Source organism: Pelobates fuscus, chromosome 1 (assembly GCF_036172605.1).
Source record: "Pelobates fuscus isolate aPelFus1 chromosome 1, aPelFus1.pri, whole genome shotgun sequence".
Classification (NCBI taxonomy): Eukaryota; Metazoa; Chordata; class Amphibia; order Anura; family Pelobatidae; genus Pelobates; species Pelobates fuscus.
In genome coordinates, this window is record NC_086317.1 from 115023843 (window position 1) to 115048126 (window position 24284).

Here is a 24284-nt window from a genome sequence, read left to right on the forward strand (position 1 = left end):
TATAGGCAAAAGTACATAGTGTTTGCAGGACTCTGGCACGAACGGGTAAGTCCAGTTAAAGTTCAGCCGACCCCTGATACTGGGAAAAGCTGGCGCTCTGTCAGGCAGTTCTTCTGGGTCTCGAGCCCACCTGGGGGTCCACTTATGTCCCTAGTGGGTCGTGAAGGAGCTCTCCGCTGATTTCGTCTCCCTGGGTGTTGTCTCGCTGTATCCCGTCCGGGTCCGCCGCCAGGTGGAAGCTGTGATGCCTTCTGGCAAGTCTCTCGGTCTTTCTCTCGAAGACTTGAGTGCTGAGTTTTGTCTCTTTGGCCGGAGGAATCCGGCGTTGCCGAGTGGCAGGTTAGGTGTGAAGGCTTGGTCCCATCTCGGTGTTCAGGAGAGTGACGGCCGGTGCTTGGGAGGCCTGCCAGCTTTTCCCGCTGTGGGGAGCTCCGGGGAAGGCGTTGTCTGAGGGCTCTGAACGGGCCACTACTCAGAAGGCGCCGGGTAGCCGGGCGGATCCACGCCGCTACACTCTGCAGTGCTCGTTTAAGGTGCCGACCTTTTGTGTGGAGCCAGAGGTTGTTGCGGAGTCGGTAGAAGAATGTTAGAGTGCATTTAGGCGGTGTGGGGAGAGCATTTCTTCTCGCCGCCATCTTGTCTGCACTTCTGTGTTCCCGTGCTTGCGGGAGTTTCGTCGCTTTGTGGATACGCATTGTGGGGGTTACCGTCCCCAGCGAGGACCGGGATATCCCCCGCCGGTCCAGAGGGGGGGGCAGCGGGGTAACCTCCGAGTGGGACGTGTGAGCTGGACCTGTGCTGAGGGATCGTCCGCCTCCCCTCTGCCCCAGGCTCCGCTCCAGTGTAGGCCGCATGGCCGGTAAAGATGCTCCCGTGGCTTGTCGTCGTGGGACAGGTATCACCGTGTGCCCCTTAAGGTCCTGCACCCGGTACTGGGCGGTTTGAGCCGTTAACCTGGTCGGATCTCTCTGGGTATCCCGACTTGTGCTCGTTGGCATGGGAGCCCTCACTGAGCACGTCCGGCCATCTTGGCAGTCAGGCCCCGCCCCCCCCCTTTCAGCCTTTCTTAACTTGGCCATGTCTCTGAGTATTGCACACCTTGCGCTTTTGGGCACTCCAGTGATGTTGCAGCTCTGAAATATGGCCAAACTGGTGGCAAGTGGCATCTTGGCAGCTGCACGCTTGACTTTTCTCAGTTCATGGGCAGTTATTTTGCGCCTTGGTTTCTCCACACGCTTCTTGCGACCCTGTTGACTATTTTGAATGAAACGCTTGATTGTTCGATGATCACGCTTCAGAAGCTTTGCAATTTTAAGAGTGCTGCATCCCTCTGCAAGATATCTCACTATTTTTGACTTTTCTGAGCCTGTCAAGTCCTTCTTTTGACCCATTTTGCCAAAGGAAAGGAAGTTGCCTAATAATTATGCACACCTGATATAGGGTGTTGATGTCATTAGACCACACCCCTTCTCATTACAGAGATGCACATCACCTAATATGCTTAATTGGTAGTAGGCTTTCAAGCCTATACAGCTTGGAGTAAGACAACATGCATAAAGAGGATGATGTGGTCAAAATACTCATTTGCCTAATAATTCTGTATTATAAATAAAGAAGAAATAAATATAATGCCAAAGATCATCACGCAAACCATTCAAAGTAATTTTACTTCACAAATTGCACAGAAGAGAACTAAGCCCAGTGATAACTGATTTATATTCTCTATAAACATTTTTGTTTGTATGTGTATTGTAAGACTTCACTTTGAAATGCTGTTAGAATATTGCTGTGTTTCTAGAATCAATGATATCTGAAAAATAAATAACATTCTAGCAATCGTAAAAAGAAAAATGAAGAATAGCAACAATGAAAACATGAAAATGTAACAACTTTTAAATAAAAATGTTTTTTTAATCTATTTATATTCTAATTTGTTTCAAAATGGTATGTTAAAACTTTTTTAGATTATTATATTATAGGCAATAATATAAACCATATGACTTATAAATTATATTGCTTTCAGATACCATAATTTACCATTCCGCCATATCTAGGCAACTTTTCTAATTGACTAAAAACATGGGATTGTATTTGTAATGTGCAGTATATATTTGTTCCAGTTGTCAGTTGAAATATTATACATGTATTGTTTTTTTCTTCAATCTTTTCTTCATATTTGTCATTGCTTACTTTTGATCTTTTTCAGTGGAATTTTTATACTGTGATTTGACCTCCATGAAGTCCATACGAAAATTTGTTCAAAATTTCAAGGCAAAGAATCTTAAACTACACATCTTAGTGAATAATGGTAAGTACAGCTTTTATATTAACTATGACTAATACGGATTTATTTTGTTGAGTGGAAAATATAGAAAGCTGAGGTTTTTCAATATGTTTTGGCTCCCAGAAACTGCAGCATGCAAAAGGAACCAAAAGAAAATGCTTGTATATACATTTTAATGGAAACAGTTTCAAATATTGGTGTTGAGAAACATTATTGGTCAGTGGTCTGATTTTGGGATTGTGCCACAACATAATAGGATTATTTTCTGGTGTTCCTCTTCTGAGGGCTCCAAGTAAGGGCATCAATATGCTTTGTCTTTTTCGGAGGGGCAACCCCATGATCTGTGTTGTGTTAACCTGACCGTTCTAGTTATATCTTTCTGTAAGCATATAGCTCAGTGTCAAAGCAGTTGTGGTGAGACCACACATGATAGAACGCCCCACAATTTGATACAAATTCAAACATTACTGTTGTGCATTACCTGCTATCTGCAGTTTCATGTTGGCCAATAGAAAGTCTGCTTTGGGCAAAGCAATTCTGGGAAATTATGTTTCCACTTCACCTCTAATCTATCTTGGAATTCCCAGCTCGACATGCAAATTAGCGCAGACAAGCTTTATGTCTTGTCTTCAACCTGCATTTTTACAGGTATCCCTTAGCAATGGAACACTGTTTCAGACACTGTTACATGGCTTTTTATATCAGTGCAGGATTTTTTTCTTTTTCGTTTTACATTCTTTATTTTCATTTTCAAAAGAATAATACCAGACATTCACAGAATCATAACAATACAAAATACACTTTACAATCTTGTCTTGTATATAGTCTATTCCCCATCACTTTCCCTACTGATATCAAGGGGAGGGGGCAGGTGTACTGTGCACGCAGCGAGTTACTCCCAACTGTACCACCTACCAATTCCCACCCTCTTCTTCTCTGGAATGTCGCTATCTCCATATCATAAATCTCCTCTACCTTTGCCATTTATTGAAGTAGGGTGGGCATACCCGCATTAAGCTATCTAACCACAATCAGAGATTTTGCTGCATTAAGGAGATGTTTGGTAAGGGATATTTTGGTACAGAGAGAGTGTCAATTTAGTGTGATGTAATAGCATTGTTTGGGGTCACAGATGCAAATCAGTGTCCAAGATCTCATGAATCTCCTTGTGAATGCTCTACCAGTATTGGGCTGGTAATCTGCATGACCACCGCATATGTAGGTCTGTTCCAACCTCTTCCCCACATCTCCAGCATAACTCTGTTACGCCTTAATACATGTGGTGTACCTTTACTGGGGTCCTGTACCACCCTGTGAGTAGCTTATAATTCAGTTCTTGTAGTTTAGAACATGTAGCACTTTGATGAGTGTGTAAATGGATCTTCTCCCATTGGTGCTCGGAGCATGACCCCTACTTCGTGTTCTCATTTAGCAATGTATTTTGCAGGTTTTTGTGGGCAACTGCATGGAGTAGAGATTAGAGTATTTTAGTACCGACCTGTGTTTTCTCCAGGTCTATTCACAGTTTGGACCTGTACTTAGCATGCCAATCCATTATCCTAAGCAAATGTGCGGCCCTGGGGTACATTTGAATGGAAGGTAAGCCGACACCTCCCAGGTGATTTGGCAAGTGCAGTAAGGATCGTTTTAACCGCGGTGCTCCATTTTGCCAAACAAATCTAGAAATGGTGGCATTCAGTGACTGGAAATGTGCCTTCAGTAAACAGATCGGGTCAGTTTGGAAGAGATACAGGAGTCTGGGTAACAGGTTCATTTTGACGGGATTTATTCTGCCAAACCAAGATACGCAGAGACCTGACCATCTTGTGACATCAGACTGCAGTGTACATAGGGTAGGCGAAAAGTTGTCACTATACAGTTGTCCCAGGTTGCCTGTGAGTCAAAAACCCAGATATTTAAGGCGGGCATAACACCAAGCAAAGGCGAACTGGGATCTCAAATGGGCCACTGATTCAGTCGACATCCCTATTGAATGGGCCTCAGACTTGTCTATATTCAATCGTAGGTTAGATAGCTCCCCATACTCTGCAAAGGCAGATAAGAGATTTGGGAGGGACACTATGTGGCTTTCGATAAAAAAAAACAGCATATGATCCGCATATGCGGCCACCTTGTGCTCCACTCCACCAATTGTGAGTCCCATGATACCTACATACCATCTGACTGTCTCTAGAAATGGCTCCAGAGTAATGGCAAACAGAAGAGGGGGAAGAAGACACCCCTGCCTAGTCCCATTCCGAATCTGGAAGAAGGGAAATAGTGCACCGTTTATCCTAATACGAGCACTCAGGACTGTGTATAAAGAGGAAATTCAAGCCAACATATGTGTACCAAATCCTGCAATGTTCTGCAATGTTGCCTCCCTACCTGACACAAATACCACCTGATCAGGGTATATTAGATCTGGCAATATTCTTCCAATACGCATGGCTATTACCTTTGAAAAAAACTTTAAATCGGCTTTGAGAAGGGAGATCAGTCGGTGACTTACTGTCCTTGTGTATCACGGTTATGGTTGCCGCCAACATATGCTCAGGAAATGAACCATCCTCCAGCAAAGAATTCAGGCCTAACAGCAACTTTGGAATGGGGATATCTTTTATATTTTATAGGGAAGCCATCCAGGCCCGGTGCCTTATGCATTTTGGAGACCTTCAAGGAGGTATGCAGCTCCTCGGAGACTCCAGTTCCTCCGCAACCTCCAGTGTTCTAGTTACATGAAGGGTCAAGAATTCTGTTATCCTTCCTGTTTGACGGTGGGTCTCATCAAGTGTATGGCTAGGACTTAGATTATACAGATTGGTGTAGAATTTATGGAATTGGTCAATTATTTTATGTTGTTGTGGTACGATGTTTCTTTATTTTAGAGATGTGGCAAAGACATCTCCTCTGCTGTAGATTTCTTGCCAAGAGTCAACCACATTTGTTGGAGAATATAAAAACACACTCAGAACTGCGAATGGTGAGAATGAGTTCCTGTGATAACATGTTTTTCAGGGCCCTGTGTGCCTTAAGGAGATCCTGATGTCTCATTCGAAAGTGTGGTCTTATGCGCATGTTCAAGGTCTGCAATACATTGTAGCAATTCAGAAATCTGAGGTGGCATTAGGGGAAAAAAATGGTTTCTTCTCAAATCATCAAGCAAATTTACAAGTTATAAAAGTCCATTATATAATATATTATGTATACACTGGAGTTAGATGGACTGCTATAGGAATTAAGATACTTTATTTCCAGCATTTATACTCTATTTTTTTTTTTTTATATATTTATAAATCATGCTGTGTGAGTATAAAGAGATTGGACTGGGATCAAAGCAGTACAGAAGGTCACAAATACGAGTAAAGATAGGGACAGAGAACAGCGAAGTCAAGATCCAAACCAAACTCAAAAAACATTAAACTAACACTAATGTAACATGCTCTTGGGTAACAGGAGAAAAGACAGAGCAATGGCTAGTTTGTGGGCTGATTTTAAATTGAATTTAGTAGAAAGTTATTGTAGACATCAGAGACGTGATGCAAGAATGTGCTTGACCATTGACGCAGGAATAAAGCAGTGGTTGTACGAGTTTGGCTTTATTAAGAGATCATAATGGAGCTGTCCACGTCATAAATGGCAATAAAGTGATTATGTGGAATTCCTATGTGTGGAATGCTACTGCAGTTTCGAAAGCAGTAATAGTGACATGCTGGTGCAGAAATGGAGCAGAGGCAGACGGTAATGTGACAACAACCAGGACAAGGCTTGATCAAGTCAGTAGACTATAAATACCCACGTGCCCCTGGAGCAGCACCTGACAATGTTATCATAAAACAACACTGTTATTCAAGTTTCTGTTCTCTTATTTCTGCTGGTCCCCCATATAGAAGCAGAATTAAACACATTCTGTGGGCATCAAGGAGATTGTCATATAGATTGTGTAAGGGGAGCTTTAAACTGCCTTAACTGTACTCATTTGTAGCTTATATCCTGGGTGCCAATGCTGCCAACCAAACAGACTTGTAGAATTCTGTATTAACCCCTTAAGGACACATGACATGTGTGACATGTCATGATTCCCTTTTATTCCTGAAGTTTGGTCCTTAAGGGGTTAATCCAGAACACAGAGGAAAGAGGAAGGTACACTGAAAATCAGTAATCTATTTTAAAGTAGCACACATTGAAGCATGATTAAACATAATATACTAAAAATGCTAATACATTTTACATTTCAAGATTTTAGCATATATATTTTTTTATTTTCTTATACTTCACTATCTGCCTTTTTGTTAATACATATGCACTTTTTTTTCTTAATTCACTTGCATATAAATCATTATTGGCTTTTATTTATGCGTAACATAGTGGTGCGTTATATTATTCAACAATATTATTCACCATTATTAATCATATCAGGGTGTACTTTCCCGTTGTTAGCATATAATCATTCTGGAATAACGGAATGAACCTTGCTGAAAACACAATAGCCGGCATAAAGCCTGTACTATGACAACCAAAAAAAATGCAGCTATGTAATTCTTAGAGAATGACCATTTTCCCCCGTGACACATGGATGCTGAGGGCAATTTTCTCTGCCAGATGGTTCTGCCTGAAACAAGCTTTCAAATGTTGCTTCTCCATCTGGGAGAAAATGCTGCTAGTTGAAATGTCACAAGTTGATAGCAAGAAACGGAGACCTAGGGGAACAGGAATCCTTCTGTAAACACATTTCTCCATTTTTATAACAAGACATTAATGTGAAAGTACCTATGGATCAAACCTCGCTTTTATTATAGGTGCATGTTAATAAGTCAAAGGTATATATATATATATATATATATATATATCAGCAAAATTGTAAACAAATGTATAGCTTAAAATATATACTTGTCTGAAAAATACAATAAACTGATGTATGTATGTTGCTATAAAACTATAGAGTGGCTAAGATATCTTGACAGCAATAATAATCATTTCTATATGTATTCGCAATTTGAACCTAAAGTTTAGCTAAATGATATTCAGGTGTTAAAATTAATCAGTTTCAGCTAGATTTAAAACATTGACTATTCATAAAAAGCAATTTAGGTGATGTCAGCCACATTTGCATTATCATTTGGCTGCTCTTCTAGTAACTGTTAAAATCAGCTGAATCTATACATAAATTTGCTAATTCGGTTACTAACAAAAATCCAAGCTGCAACCAAATTCCATTCATTTGTTTTATCCAGCATATAGTGTTTCAAAATAACCTTAAAGAAATACTATAGCGTTAGGAATACAAACATGTATTTTTAGCCTCATAGTGACTCGCTAGATGTTTAGATTACTGCCCACTATGTGAAGTAAAAAGGTAGTTTTACTTAGCTTTTCTCCAACACCACTGTGCTGCCTACGCAATGGAGATCATCTGTTCTGATGATCTCAGCCAATCCAATGCTTCCTATGGGAATGTGCTGCAAAATGCCACTCTGATCCAATCAAATCCTGCTGTCGGAGTGGTGTTTTGACTGAGAACCAAGTTTGACTCGTTCTCACAGGATAACGGCTCTAGTGGTTGTATGGAATACAGCCACTAGGAGTGTGTTATACAAAACTGCACCTCTCCCCTTAATCATAAATTGGGGTCACTTTTGGAGATGGTGAGAAGAGTTAGATATCCCTACCAAATATGAAAAATATACAGTGATATAATCACATTCTTTTGTTTTTTATACTTTCTTTAATCACAACCAAAGGATTTAAATTGTTCACAAAAAACAACCCAAGAGAAAATGAAAGAGTAGACAAATAATTGTAATGCAGAACATTTTACCAGATACTATAATTAATCGATGTATAAAATCATAACAGTAAACCGTAAATGAAATAAAACCAACTTAAGGGAGGAAAGGAAAAAAGAAAAGCCTTAACAGTAATTTAGCAATAATTGCACTATTGTTATTATCATTATTATTTTGGCATTTATATAGTGCCAACATATTGCTCAGTGCTTTACAATATTATAACATGGGGGATTTTGACAATAAATTAGACACATACAAAATATGACAGGAACTGCAGGTTGATGAAGGCCCTTACAGTCTGGAGGAAGTATGGTATAAAACACAACAGGACAGGTTTTGAGGGGGATAGCAACCAAACGAGTGAAACAGAACTGGAAGAGAAAGTAGGATCTATGCTATCAGTTTTTCCAGTGTTCCATGAAAAAATATTGTGAAACCTTGTTAAACTTTGTATGAAGGTGAAATATAGAATTGTTGGTGCTGTATGACTTTAGATTTTCATGTGAAGACATATGTTAATGTGTTGAAAATGTCTCATCACTTGATTTGAAGAGAGACTTTCTGACAGATAACCCAACTTTTCATCCCATTTTTTATGTGAAATATCCTCATGGAATCATTGCTTAGCTCTGCATGGTGCAGATAAGGCCAGCCAGAGAATTTTACATGTAAAATCTTCTGGCTTCTGGGTTGCAGCTGGGTACAATATTTTGTGCATGTTTCTTTATAGCCTCTAGCTAATTTGCGCATCAGCAAAGATATGACTCTTGCAATGTCACTTAGAGGTCACCAAACTCCTCGGAAGCATATAAAAGGCAAGCATGAAGGGCACAGATGAATGACATAAGGGCTATTCTTTCCTGACAGACACAAAGAACTGTGCCAGGGAAAATTAAATTAACATTTAGTAATTCATATTAAAATTATATTTTTACCTCAAGCAGAACTAAAATGCACAGCGGGACTCAGGGAAGCAGATACTGTTCTTATTAATCTGCATATTTTCTGTGCTTAACAAGATAACCAGCAATATCCCACCAACATGTTCTGATCTTATTGTTAGCAAGGGTTTTTTTTTTTCCTCTTGAGAAGAACCACTTTGAGTTGACATGGTATTCTGAACTGGTTAAAACAAACAGCGATTATTTTGCAGACTAATAAAAATCAAAGAGAGGGAAATCCACGTCTCGTGTGATTAGGCTTTCCTGCAGGATTTCAGGATGTGTGTGGGAAGATAAGACATATTTTCTAGAAAAACGTAAATTTGCAAGTATAATACTGGTTCCTGGCCTATACTTAGATGTGAGTGCATTTAGATGATAAAATAAAAGAAAAAAGGAATATAATCAAAACAATAACACAAAAGAAGTGAGAATATGCTACACAAACTACAGCTCTTAGAAAGCTTGCATACACCTTGTTACATATACACACATATATAAATATATATACATATATACATATATATATATATATATATATATATATATATATATGTGTGTGTGATTAAAGTCACCCTGTAGTGACTATTGTATATGCAATGCCTGCCTGCCATTCCCCTGGCCACCTACTGACCTTTGGCTCTAGATAAGGTGAGCTCAATATCTATATCACATTTTTTGTTATCTATTTGGTTGATAACACTACAACATATTGGTTTCTTTCTCTTTATTGGAGGATACATCTTTATGAAGGAGTGGAGTGATGCTGACCTACGAACATAACAGCCCAATATACGTAGCCAATACATATAGGCTCCGTAACATGTGAGTGGCCAGACAAATTTTAAATCATTGGGATATTGTAACCATCTGCAATATATTTCTATTCTTTTTTTTTTTTTTGCTTTTTTTATGCACTGCACTTTGTTCTGTATATACCTGTCATAACAGGGGTAAGTTATTCCCCTTATTTTTGCACTTTAGCACTCCACTACAGGTACAAGTGTATCTTGTACCATTAGAAGGTGTATATATTTTTGTGTTGTGTGGGGAAGAGGGTATCCCACATTAGAGTATAGAGCTGCTATTTTTATACGTAAAGCACTTTTTGATGTAACACACTCACTCCGTTGAGGAGTTTTGTTTTGGTTACCAGGGTGGAGCATTGCTAATTTATTCTAGGTCATTAGGAGCTTTCTTACAAGCTCCTAAACTTCACATGTTATTAGAGTCTTGATTGTGCTCCAAGCTGTTCTTGTCTCCTGTTTCTTGTTACTGTTCTGTTTTCACAGGATGACTCAGAAGAAAACCCTCAGACATTTATTTTTATACCTTTTAGCAAATAAAATAAATCTAGTGACAATACTCCTCTCAAATTAGCACTCTCAGCAATGACACTGCTCTAAACAGAGAGTGTCCTATTTCTATTGTATATATATATTTATATATATATATATTTTGTATATGTGTATATGTATATCCAAACTCTGAATTATTTCTCTTCCTATTACACTATGTAAAAAACGGATACAATTTGTACCTTGTAATACCTTTTTTATTGGACTAACAGAATTTTTTAATGACAAGCTTTCGGAAGAACCTCCCTTTCTCAAGTCTGAAGCATTTCTGAGCAAGACGACACATAGAATTCAAAGCTGAGTTGTGATACAGGGGTTAAAGCGACATGAGTGCAGATAAGACACAGGTTTGTTAGAAAATAGACACCATTTTTGCAGAGGGTCATAAATATCTTTCTGAAGAGCAGAGTGAGGGGGGAGAGGGAGAAGAAAAACAAACAAGTAGATATTGCAGAGAATGGTACACTTTATACATACACACACACACAGGGGCGTATTAGCCGCGAGGCTAACAAGGCATTTGCCTTGGGCGGCATTTTCCAGGGGGCGGCAAAAAAAGCCGCCCCCCAAATGCCCAAGGCAAATGTCTTGTTAGCCTTGCGGCTAACAGACATGCTGGGCTGCTGCTGGGCGGTCGGGCTGGGCTGCTGGGCGGCTGGCGAGGGAGCACTTCCTCTGAGCTGTCTGCTCAGCTCCCTCGCGCGCCGCAGAGTGAGGCTGGGAGCCGGAATATGATGTTATATTCCGGCTCCGCCTCCCAGCCTCACTGTGCGGCGCGCGAGGGAGCTGAGCAGACAGCTCAGAGGAAGTGCTCCCCCACCAGTGCCGCCCGACCGCCCAGCAGCCACTGGATCACCAGGGAAAACAAGATGACCCCCCCCCCCAAGCATTCCCAAAGGTAAGGAGGCTGGGGGGGGGGTGTAAGTAAAAAAAAAAAAAAAAAAGTGTTAATGTGAGTGAGTGTGTGTGTTTGTTAGTGTGAGTGTGTGTCTGTTAGTGAGTGAGTGTGTGTCTGTTAGTGAGTGTGAGTGTGTGTGTGTCTGTTAGTGAGTGTGTGTCTGTTAGTGAGTGTGAGTGTGTCTGTTAGTGTGTGTGTGTGTGTGTGTGTGTTAGTGTATCTGTTAGTGTGTGTGTCTGTTAGTGTGTTTGCCTGTGAGTGTGTGTGTGTGTGTGTGTGTGTGTGTCTGACTGTGTGTGTGTGTGTGTGTGTGTGTGTGTATGTTAGTGAGTGTGTGTGTCTGCTAGTTTGTGTCTGCTAGTGACTGAGTGTGTGTCTGTTAGTGTGTGTCTGTTAGTGAGTGTGTTTGTCTGTTACTGAGTGTGAGTGTGTCTGTGTTTCTGTTAGCGAGTGTGTGTTTCTGTTAGCTAGTGTATGCGTATCTGTCAGTGAATGTGTGTGTGTGTATTTAGAATGCGGGGCGGGGTAAAGGTTGGGTGGGGGTGGCGCGCGGGGGGGGGAGGGAGGGGGGCGCCTGAGTTTTGTCCTGCCTAGGGCAGCACAAAACCAGGATACACCACTGCACACACACACATAAATATGTATATACGAACGCATAAACACATGTACATATACATAAACACATGTACATGGACTCATATACACAAATATAAATGCACAGTCATATATATAAGCATACATGCAAAAGTATGGGAAAGCATAGGTCTACACATAGTACTTTATATATTGATAGAAAAAACATATTGGAATGTGTTTTAAAGTGTTGATACATATGACAGAACAGTAAGATAATGTGGGGGAGTGTTCTTGTAAAGTGTTGGTAGAGGGACAGGAAACCCAAATCAATATTTAGTCCTCTGTTCTTGCTGTTAAACCATTTGATCAGTCTGGCTTCAAAACATTTTCTTTCTTGGGTATTTCAAAATATTTTAAAAAATACCCAAGAAAGAAAAACTTTACTTTCTACTTACCCGGTCGCTGGCGATCCCATCCTGGCAATCGCGGTGTGGGGACTTACTTGGGAGCTCAGGGAGTTCCCTCTCCATCCACTTCGGCCCCCTTGGGCCATGGGATCGCGAGGTCCTTGTGAGGACCTCGCGATTATATGGACGGCATAGCCATCCATGTCAATGCCAGCAGGGGGATTGCCTGTAATGACAGGTACTCCCCCTGCTGCCTGGAAAAATAAAAATAAAGGTTTAAAACAGTGTAAAATTAAATAATATATACTTAGGTCATATATATATTTATTATATATATGATCTAAGTATATATATATATATACAATTATACACACATACACATACACTGTCTAAGTATAATATAAAATAAAAAATAAATATGTAAATACGTTAAAAATGAAATAAAAAATAATAAAAATAAATAAATTAAAAATATATATATATGTGTAAATTCATTCTAACTATTTTAAAATGAATATATATTTTGATATTAAAATACATGTAGAACAAAATAGTATATATATCTATATACATGAGTATATCACTATATATATATACCTATATATAAATAAAAACAATTAAAAACAATTATATACATATATATATATATATATATATACATATATATGCACACACACACATATATATATAATAATTCTATGTATATATTTATGTAATCATTTTACATAATTAGGTCATTTTATTAATTACAATTAGCGGGACCTGCCTGACAACCCAGGCCAAACGTCCAGGGAATTTAATTTGCTAGCACTATATTTAACCCTGTAACTTTCCAAGACACCACAAAAAACCTGTACTGTACATAGGGGGTACTGTTTTACTCGGAAGACTTCGCTGAACACAAATATTAGTGTTTTAAAACAGTAAAATATATCACAACGACGATATTGTCAGTGAAAGTGACTTTTTTTGCATTTTTCACACACAAATGGCACTTACACGGATGATATAATTGTTGTGATATGTTTTACTGTTTTGAAACACTAATATTTGTGTTCAGCAAAGCCTCCCGAGTATAACAGTATCCCTCATGTACAGGTTTTATGGTGTTTTCAAAAGTCAAATATAAGGCTTGCGTTTCAGTTTTTTCATATTGAAATTCGCCAGGTTGGTTACGTTGCCTTTAAACCGTACGGTAGCCCAGGAATGAAAATTAGCTGAGCCTAATGTACAAGTTGTGATCAAAACAAAACGTTGCAATAGTAGACAACCTAAGGTATTGCAAATGGGGTATGTTCAGTCTTTTTTAGTAGCCACTTAGTCACAAACACTGGCCAAAATTGGCGTTCAAATTAGTTTTTTGCATTTTTCACACACAAACAAATATTAGCATTAACTTTGGCCAGTGTTTGTGACTAAGTGGCTACTAAAAAAGACTGGACATACCCCATTTGCAATACCTTGGGTTGTCTACTTTTGCAAATGGTATGCCATCAAGGGGGTAATTATTATTCCTGGGCAATCATACGGTCTCAAAGGCAACGTAACCAATCTGGCGAATTTCAATGTGAAAAAACTAACAAATATAACATGCTATATTTGACCCTGTAACTTCCCACTACACCATAAAATCTGTACATAGGGGGTACTGTTTTACACGTGAGACATCGCTGAATACAAATATGTGTATTTTATTGAAAAAGCAGAAAAAGCAAACAGTATTATGACACTAGTTAGAACTAAAATTATTTTTAAAATTCTTATTTCTTCCCATTTTTTTATATTTTATTCATATTAAATTATGTTTCTTACCTAAATATTAAATGAAAGCCCTGTTTCTCCTGAATAAAATGATATATAATAAGTGTGGGTGCACATAATATGAAAGAGGCGCATTTCGCCTGAACAGACATATAGCGCAAATTCAAGTTTTTGTTTACGTTTTGTTTTGATCACAACTTGTACATTCGGCTCAGTCCTTAAGGGCTTAAAGGGACACTATAGTCACCAGAACAACTACATCTTAATGTAGTTGTTCTGGTGAGTATGATCATTACCTTCAGGGATTTTCATGCAAACACTACCTTTGCAGAGAAAAGGCAGGGTTTACAGTGCCCCCTAAGAACACCTCCAGTGGCCACTACTCAGGTGGCTACTGGAGGTTCTTCCTGGGGCAGTGCTACACAGTGTGCAGCATTGCTCTTCAGGACGCTGGATTTTCCTCATAGAGATGCATCTCTATGAGGAGGTGCTGACTGGCCAAACCAGTGTTAGGCCAAGTCCCCATCCTGCCTCCTTGCCGATTTCATCCAATCCAATGCTTTATTCTATAGGAAAGCATTGGATTGGCTAAAAATGGTAAATTCTGATGATGTCACCAAGGAGACGGATCAGGGGTATGTTTTGTTTTTTTGTTCTTTTTGTTTTTTTCAATTCTTTATTTTTGTGGTGCAAATAGCATCAGATTGTTGCATCGACATGTTATAAACAACTCATCAAACATTTTTTTTTTTTTGTAAATCTCTTTATTTGTTGGTTGTAGGATAAGATAACAAGTCGGCTCGCAGGCCGTCATGAAAAACAATTGACATACAAATGTGGTATCGGACAGTTTGAATCATAAATCATCATTCCAAGTAGCAGAGCTCCATTATTTTGTTGCGATTTGTTTCATTTTCCCTCTTTTTTTTTTTTTTTCTTTTTGAAATAATACAACTAAGGAAAATATAACAGGAGGGTTAGGCTCGCAGGCCTTTGGTAATGACAAATGTCGTTTCAAGACATGTAAGGAGAGTAGAACGGGGAGGTTAGGCTCGCAGGCCTTCAGTAGTAACAAACATAATTTCAGGACATGTTTACGCCTTATGGCCCTCTGTAAGCATATTAGCAGTGTTGTGGGTCAACTTTTATTTTTGTCCCAACGTCATATGTATTATGTAATTCGTTTGTAGTAGACAGCGTCTACGAGCTCTCCCTGTCGCTTATGGGTGTCCACGTTCTGTATGAGGACCTATGACGGGTGGCCTCGCACGTGATATGTACGTAGTGGTCCTGCGTCATGTCAGTTGCCTATGTATTCGCTGCTCTCATGTCCCGGTATATTAGGTCTGGTAGGGTTTCATGTGCACCCTGTCCAAGCTGCCCTCTCCGTCATTGTGCCGTATGTCTGCTCTCAATTCTGCCGTATCTGAATGTGTGTCCATGGGTAGCATTTACAGTGGTAGTGTGTCTTGTTTGTTTTTCTTCTGGTCGTGTGATCGTGGCTTGTTTTCAGTAAAATCAAATGTAGGTGCTTGTATATGGTATGGAAGGTGAGTGTATTATAGTCACAAGAGTCGTGACCTAGAAGAAGGGAGAGGGAAAAGGGTAAGGTTGCGGGTATTGAACTATGAATTGAGACGTGGGGTCCGCCCCGAGGGTCCGGGCCCCCCCCCCCGTGCCACCCTATCGAATTCTGGACACATATGCAAACCAAGGGCGCCACAGCTCTGCGTGTCTGTCCCCTCTGCCTAGTAGAGATGCCTGCATCGCCTCTGCCCCCTGAATGTCCTCCACTCTGCGTATCCATTCCTCCACACCGGGGGTCTCTGTTTTTTTCCAATATATAGGGATCAGAGCCCTGGCAGCGTTGAGTAGGTGGCGTAAGATCGATTTTTTATACCGTGCTATCGGCATTTGTGAAATATGCAGTAGAGCTAGGGCCGCGTTCCACTCGGGTATCTCTTCCAGGATGTCAATTATGTTTTGTCGTATTAACTCCCAGTAGGGAGCAAGAGCGCTGCACTCCCACCAAATATGGATCAACGTGCCCCTTTCCTCTTGGCACCTCCAACAAGTTGGAGGGGTTGGCGGGAAGATCCTGTGGAGGAGCGCCGGTGTTCGGTACCAGGACGCGATGATCTTGTAGTTTGTTTCCTGGTATAGTGAGCTGATGGTGCTCTTGTGTTGCCAGGTCAAGGCGTTCTCCCACTGTGTGGGTGTGAAGGTAGTGTTGAGCATGGTTTCCCATTGTCTGCGGAAGGTGTTGTTTTCCGTAAGGTGTCCAACTAAGAGGTGTTAATAAAATATGGAGATTGCTTTTCCCACGGGTTTGCCTTTTTCGCACAATGCTTCAAACCACGTCAGGGTGCGGTGTAGGCGTTCTCTATTACGCATGCGTTTGTAGAAGTGTGTCACTTGCATGTACCTGAATGCTATGAGCTGGTTCCAGGGAGTATCCCCTAGGAGGGTGTCCAGTGCCTTTATGTTGCCGTCCTGTAGTATCTTCATGATTGGGACATATTCGCAGCCTCCTCCGAAAGGGAGGGACGTCGATGTGAGCCCCCCCCCTATTGCGTCGTTGTAGGTGATGGACATCATGGGGCTTGGCGTGGGTGAAATGTGTACTTGTTCCCTCATGCGTCTCCAGTTGGTGAGCGTTTGTGCTACGATATCTTCCTTTTCCCGGTCCAGGTTTGCGTTCACCTGTGTCCCCCAAACCGCAGCCTGTAGATGTGCCCCCCGTTCCTCTTGTGCCAGATTAACCCATTGTTTGCGCCTTTGTGGGTCTGCGTGTAGGTCTAGGATGCATTGAAGGACAGTGGCCTGATGGTACCTTTTAAAATCGGGTAGTGCCAAGCCTCCTCTGTGTCGCGGCAAGCATAGAATGTCATGACGAAGTCTCGAGCGTTCGCCTCTCCATATGTAGTGGATGACCGCTGATTTTAGCTTGGCAAAGAATGATGGGGGTATTGCTAATGGGATCGTCTGGAACGGATATAGGAGTCTTGGTAGGATGTTCATTTTCAAGACTGCGATCCGCCCATGCCAAGATACATGTGGGTATGCCCATTTATTTAGGTCCGCCATTATAGTTTCCAGTAGCGGCGTAAAATTTTGTGAGTACAGGTCGTTCGGGTCTCTCGTTATCCACACCCCGAGGTATTTCATCCTACCGGAGCACCACCTGAAGGGAAACAGAGATGCTAGAGCTGAGTATTCCTCCTCCGGTAGGTTGACGTTAAGTACTTCACATTTGGAAAGGTTAAGCTTGAAACCTGCCAATTTGCCGAAGTATTCCGTCACTGCCATGATGTTGGGCATCGTGATTGTAACGGATCCACTGGCACCCCGACTGGGTACCTCCGTTGAAAGATGCTCCTAGCGCTTTCAGAGGACTCCAAGCACTCCACCAGACACCATAAGCACCGCAGGCTGCAGCTATCTCCCTTCAGAATGAAGCAGGAACAAGCTCTTACAAGAGCTCAGTGATTATAGCAAGGGAATATGCCTAGCATAGCAATCCCTTGTAGCCGGTTCCCCCAATAAGACACAGGACTCAAGTTGAGGGTAAAACAGGAACTCTGGACTGGCTCATCCAGCCTGGCTTTTATTACACTGGTACACTTACAGGCCACACCCAGGGGGAGGCATAAAATCACCAATCACACATCTGGTGCAACCCACACATTCCCTCCCCTCAGATAAACAGTTAAACCAATTATTACATACAATAAAAATACAGTTTTCACATACACACTGTAACTTTAAAACCATACATCCAATTTCAATAAAAGTTGCATATTCAGACTCAGCATACATCAAACATAAACACTTCCAAAAATCAGCCAAATCCCTCCAGTGGATCAAAAGTTAGCTGGAAGTCCTTTAAGACCGACCGCAAGCACAATTTCCTGCCCAAAACAGTTCCATAGATTTGGGCTGTGCGGTCGGTCAATTTCATGCGAAAAAATGACTAAGTCCCATTTCGAACGGGACTTAGTCTCTGGAGCTGCAAGTTCCGTATGGGAGAAGGTAAGGGTCAGCGGTGTTCGGCAGAATGTGTAGCCGATTTTAGTTCCACAGAATCTTTAACATACACCGCTGACCGCATTCGAATGACCAAAATGGCCGCCGCCACGTGTTCGGCTGCCGAATGGCGGCCACCCAGCGCTCGGCAATTAACCTGCAGTAACCTCACAGCCTGGGAGGTAAATTGCCTGCACACTTTAGCTTCTGGGTGGTCCGCCTGTGTGGTACTTGGTTCAGTAAGCCCTATTTACTGAACCAAGTGGGGGAAAGCCAGGAACAAGTTATTTTACAGGTCTGGGGACATAGTCTTAAAGGGACATTGTTCACCAAAGTTACAAGATGTCCCCAGCCGGTTCTTAAAGGGCCATACACACCAAATAAAAGTCCATACGTTTTCAGGGGCCATAGTCTTAAAGGGTATTGTTACCCAAAGTCTCAATATGTCCCCAGACAGTTCTTAAAGGGCCAGCAGCAGTACAATAAAATACCATTCACTGTGCTTAAAGGGCCAGTAGCCGCCATATAAAGTACAATATGCCCCAAATAACCCAGGTGCCATAGTCAGTAGGTAGGAGGCAAGCAAACAGGCTTCTCCAGGGCCCAGTGGCGAGGTTGGTTTCGCCACATTTCTCCCCTTTTCCAAACAGACTAACAGGGTACCTGACCTCTTGCCGGTCAGTGCCCTTGTTAGTCCAGCAGCCCACCCACAAAACAGAAACAGCAGTACAGCCCACCCACAATAAATGGTTACTACACCTGAGTAAGGGAAAAACTTGTCCAGGTCCAGGTGCCTCACCACGGCTGTGTGGGGGACTGGTAGGCCGTTTTGGTGGGTTGCTGAGTGGGCAGAGACCAGCGGTACTCTGCCCTGATGCCAGCACTACCACGGGAGTAGTCTGGTTGGAGCCTGGTTGCTGGAGACCGACTGTCTCCCCTTTAGCTGCGCAGCTCTGCTGTTGGTGGGGGAGACCGACTGTCTCCCCTTTGGCTAAGCAGCCTTGTTGCTGGGGGACAGGACTGACTGTCCTTACACCCTGTGCTGTAGGTGCAGAGACCACAGTCCCATCTGCACAGTTGTGGGGCTTACAGTCTCCCCCTGGTACATTAAGCTGCCACTGGGGAGAGGTGGTAGCCAGCTCCTCTCCCATTAGAACACTCTGCCGCTGGGGAGAGGAGGTAACAATCTCCTCTCCCAGGCATACTTTCAGTCTTTGTGGAGGGAGACCGACTGTCTCTCCTCCCAATGCAGTGTCCTGCTGCCGGGGAACGGAGACTGGGCTCTCTATTCCCCAAAAATCACGCTGCTGCTGGGGGGTAGGACCAACTACCTCTGCCCCCTGTAACTCAGCCTGCCGCTGGGGAATGGAGACTGGGCTCCCAATTCCCTGCAATTCACACTGCCGCTGGGGAATGGAGACTGGGCTCCCAATTCCCAACAAATCACACTGCCGCTGGGGAGGGAGGACGGCCCCCTCAGCTCCCTGTAGCTTGGGCGCAGAGACCACGGTCCCATCTGCGCTGGTGTGGGGCTTACTGTCTCCCCTTGGTGTGCTAAGCTGCCGCTGGGGAGAGGGGGTAACAAACTCCTCTCCCTTACACACTTTCAGCCGCTGGGGAGCAGGGCTGACCCTCTGTACTCCCTGTAGGCAGGGCGCAGAGACCACGGTCCCATCTGCCCTGGTGAGGGGCTTACTGTCTCCCCTTGGTGAGCTGTGCTGCCGCTGGGGAGAGGGAATAACAAACTCCTCTCCCTTACACACCTTCAACCGCTGGGGAGAGGGGATAACAGGCTCCTCTCCCTGCACCGTAGACTGCCGCTGGGGAGCAAGAACGGCACCTTCAGCTCCCTGTAACGCACACTGCCGCTGGGGATCTGGGCCGACTGCCCAGCATCCCTGTAGGGCCGGTAGAGAGACCGCAGTCCCATCTCCACCTGCCATCTGTGGGTCTTCCCAGGACCAATCCGTGAGGCCCCTCAACATTTGTGAGTAAGGGCCACCTGCTTCCCCACCTGGCAACTCTGGCTGCTGCTGGGGATCTGGGCCGGCTGCCCAGCATCCCGGTGGAGTGACCTTGGTCCCATCTCTACCTGCCTGTTGTGGTTCCTCACAGGACCAGTCTATGAGGACCCCCACTTCGGGATCCTCCCGCCGCCTCAGGGAAAGACGGCTAACCTCCTCGGATGCAGCCTCTACCCGGCTGCTGTAACGCTCCTGCTGCTGAGCATACTTCCTCTCTTTTGCCAACCGGAATTCTCGGTCCAGCCTTGTGTTTCGCTCGGCCATGACCTGGTTCCAGATCACCCGGCGTGTCTCCATGGGTATATCATCCCCATACTCGGCCACTCGCTGCCTCACCTCGGCCAGCCAATCATCTCCAGAGCCAGAACCTTCCATACTTGTCTGCTCCCAGGGGCGCTGCACGACTGCTAGCGTTGCCCTCAATTTGTAAATCCAAACGAACTGTGTCTCCGAGCTGCTTTACCTCACACTAGGACGCCATCCCACCGCTGCCACCAATGTAACGGATCCACTGGCACCCCGACTGGGTACCTCCGTTGAAAGATGCTCCTAGCGCTTCCAGAGGACTCCAAGCACTCCACCAGACACCATAAGCACCGCAGGCTGCAGCTATCTCCCTTCAGAATGAAGCAGGAACAAGCTCTTACAAGAGCTCAGTGATTATAGCAAGGGAATATGCCTAGCATAGCAATCCCTTGTAGCCGGTTCCCCCAATAAGACACAGGACTCAAGTTGAGGGTAAAACAGGAACTCTGGACTGGCTCATCCAGCCTGGCTTTTATTACACTGGTACACTTACAGGCCACACCCAGGGGGAGGCATAAAATCACCAATCACACATCTGGTGCAACCCACACATTCCCTCCCCTCAGATAAACAGTTAAACCAATTATTACATACAATAAAAATACAGTTTTCACATACACACTGTAACTTTAAAACCATACATCCAATTTCAATAAAAGTTGCATATTCAGACTCAGCATACATCAAACATAAACACTTCCAAAAATCAGCCAAATCCCTCCAGTGGATCAAAAGTTAGCTGGAAGTCCTTTAAGACCGACCGCAAGCACAATTTCCTGCCCAAAACAGTTCCATAGATTTGGGCTGTGCGGTCGGTCAATTTCATGCGAAAAAATGACTAAGTCCCATTTCAAACGGGACTTAGTCTCTGGAGCTGCAAGTTCCGTATGGGAGAAGGTAAGGGTCAGCGGTGTTCGGCAGAATGTGTAGCCGATTTTAGTTCCACAGAATCTTTAACATACACCGCTGACCGCATTCGAATGACCAAAATGGCCGCCGCCACGTGTTCGGCTGCCGAATGGCGGCCACCCAGCGCTCGGCAATTAACCTGCAGTAACCTCACAGCCTGGGAGGTAAATTGCCTGCACACTTTAGCTTCTGGGTGGTCCGCCTGTGTGGTACTTGGTTCAGTAAGCCCTATTTACTGAACCAAGTGGGGGAAAGCCAGGAACAAGTTATTTTACAGGTCTGGGGACATAGTCTTAAAGGGACATTGTTCACCAAAGTTACAAGATGTCCCCAGCCGGTTCTTAAAGGGCCATACACACCAAATAAAAGTCCATACGTTTTCAGGGGCCATAGTCTTAAAGGGTATTGTTACCCAAAGTCTCAATATGTCCCCAGACAGTTCTTAAAGGGCCAGCAGCAGTACAATAAAATACCATTCACTGTGCTTAAAGGGCCAGTAGCCGCCATATAAAGTACAATATGCCCCAAATAACCCAGGGGCCATAGTCAGTAGGTAGGAGGCTAGCAAACAGGCTTCTCCAGGGCCCAGTGGCGAGGTTGGTTTCGCCACAGTGATTCTGGGGTTAGTTACAAAAAACATAAGGTCGTCCGCGTATGCGGCCACCTTATGTTCTGTGCCCCGCCAGGAGAGGCCCTGAATGTCTGGGTGTTGTCTGATCGTCTGTAGTAACGGTTCCAGGGAGAGGGCAAACAGTAACGGTGAGAGTGGGCAGCCCTGTCTCGTGCCGTTGGAGATCTTAAACTGTGCTGTGAGCGCTCCGTTTACTCTCACCGCTGCCCTTGGTTCATGGTATAGTGCGCGTATCCAGGTGAGGAGTTTGGGCCCCATTCCCAAGTGGCCTAAGGTGGCGAGCATGTAGGGCCATTTCACCCGGTCAAAGGCCTTTTCGGCGTCCGTGGAAAGCAATAGGAGTGGTTTTCGCATCGCTCTCGCCCTGCGCTGGATTGCGAACAACCTCAGGGTACTGTCACGTGCCTCCCGGCCGGGTATAAACCCCGTCTGGTCTGCGTGTACCAGCGATGGGAGGACCCTTTGGAGTCTGGTTGCTAAAACCTTCGTGAACAACTTGGTGTCCACGTTTAGCAATGAAATCGGGCGGTAGCTGCCGCAAGCCGTCAGGTCTTTCCCAGGTTTTGGCAGTACCGTTATTATTGCTGCTAAAGATTCTTTTCCGAAATTTTCCCCCTCCGCCACAGCATTGATGGCTTTAGTCAGCCAGGGCAGCAGGATCGGCGAGAAGGTCTTATAATACCCGGAGGGTAGGCCATCGGGGCCTGGTGCTTTTCCCGTTTTGGTGGATTTCAGGGCTGCCTGGATGTCTTCCGGCGTGACTGCAGCGTCCAAGTCTCCTGCAACGTCTGGATGTAAGGTTTTCGTCATGGCCTCCCTTAAGTAGTCCTGGGACTGCCATGTTCGGGTATCCCGTCCATTTCTCCGTCCCGGTCCTGTAGGTTGTACAGCGATTGGTAGTAGCGTCGGAATTCTTCAGCGATTTGGTCCGGGAATGCCGTCGTGGCGCCCGAGGGGAGTCGCAGGGTGCGAACCTGCGTGCGGTGCGTATTGCCTTTCAGGAGCCGTGCCAAGTATTTGCCACCTTTGTTGGCATGGGTGTAGAAGAAGCCCTTCGATTGTTGCAGGGAGCGTAGGTGGCGTTTTGTAAGGAGGTCCCTCAGTTGGCGTCTTGCCTGCATTAGTTCCCCGTATGTTTCCATAAGCTGGGTCCTCTTGTGTTGCTGCTCTAGCTTCGTAATCGATTTGTAGAGGTCTGCCATTTCTCGAGTGGTTTCCCTTTTCCTTTTAGATGCCATCCGAATGAGGACGCCCCTGATAACACATTTGTGGGCCTCCCATATAGAGACCGGAGAGGTTCCTGGCGTGTCGTTTTCCTGGAAGTATCGTATCAGTTCTTCCGATATTTGCCCGCGCACCCCATGATCCAGAAGGAGGGCCTCGTTGAGTCTCCATGTCCAAGTGCCAGGTCGGAAGAGTGGCGATTCGAGTTCAATGGTCACGGGACCATGATCTGACCACGTTGCCGGGTCGATTTTGGCGGAGAGGAGGCGCGTTAGTCCCGCTTGTCTTATGAAGATGTAGTCGATACGCGAGTATCTATTATGTAGCGAGGAGTAGTAGGTGTAATCCCTTGTGGTGGGGTGAAGAGTCCTCCAACAGTCCACAAGATCCATGTCTCCCAGGGTCCGGTGTATGGAGCGTATATGAAGTTGAGTGATGCTGCTATGGCCCGTTGATGAATCTACGATGGGGTTTAAGGTGGTGTTAAGGTCTCCCCCTAGGAATAGCGCGATCGAGACGCGTCTCTTCTTCATGTCTCGTAATATGTGGGTTCTCCGTTCGGGCGCGTTCAGGCCCCGACAGTTAAGGGTGAGGACAGTCAGGGGAGCAGGGCGATACGCCCTCGTGTCATTGGGTACATTGCCGTTGGCCATCGCTCGGTGCCCACCCCCGTTGTGGTCAGCCCGTTTCAGGTGCCCGGACCCCCGTCGCGTCCCCCCAGGTAAGAGGGCAGTAGTAGGGCTGGGATGGGAGGGGTATGAGAGAGGGTACAGTGGGTAATAGGGTGGAGAGGAAGGATAGGGAGAGAGAGAAGAGAAGGAGATTGAACAGTTGCCCGACTAGGCGGGTACTGTGACCGGGATAGGAGATATCTCGGTCTGTCAGCCTCTGATGAAGAGGTGGCTCGTGCTACGGACAGTAGCCCCGTGGGTTTGCCCCAGTAACCAGACCAGTAGGTCAAAGCCCGTAGGATGCCGCCGTATATGTGTAAGCACGAGTGTGGTGTGAGGTGAGTGGTCCGCACCTGTCCAAGTTGGAAAGAGTGTGTGTCTTGTTCAGAGAGCTCGTATCCGCCGCTACCCGTGGTAGCTAACATTCTAACATGAAATAAAAGATCCATCTCAAACATTTGGCCAAAGCCATAATTAAC

The 24284-nt window shown here is 44.2% G+C and overlaps 1 protein-coding gene across 1 annotated transcript in view; it reads left to right on the plus strand.

Moving 5' to 3' along the window:
• Positions 1 to 24284, plus strand: part of DHRSX (dehydrogenase/reductase X-linked) — a 372962-nt gene that overhangs the window by 209558 nt on the left and 139120 nt on the right. The window contains exon 4 of the mRNA XM_063450175.1: positions 2207 to 2308. Coding sequence (XP_063306245.1) covers positions 2207 to 2308 — 102 coding nt within the window. The remainder of the gene's footprint in view (positions 1 to 2206; positions 2309 to 24284) is intronic.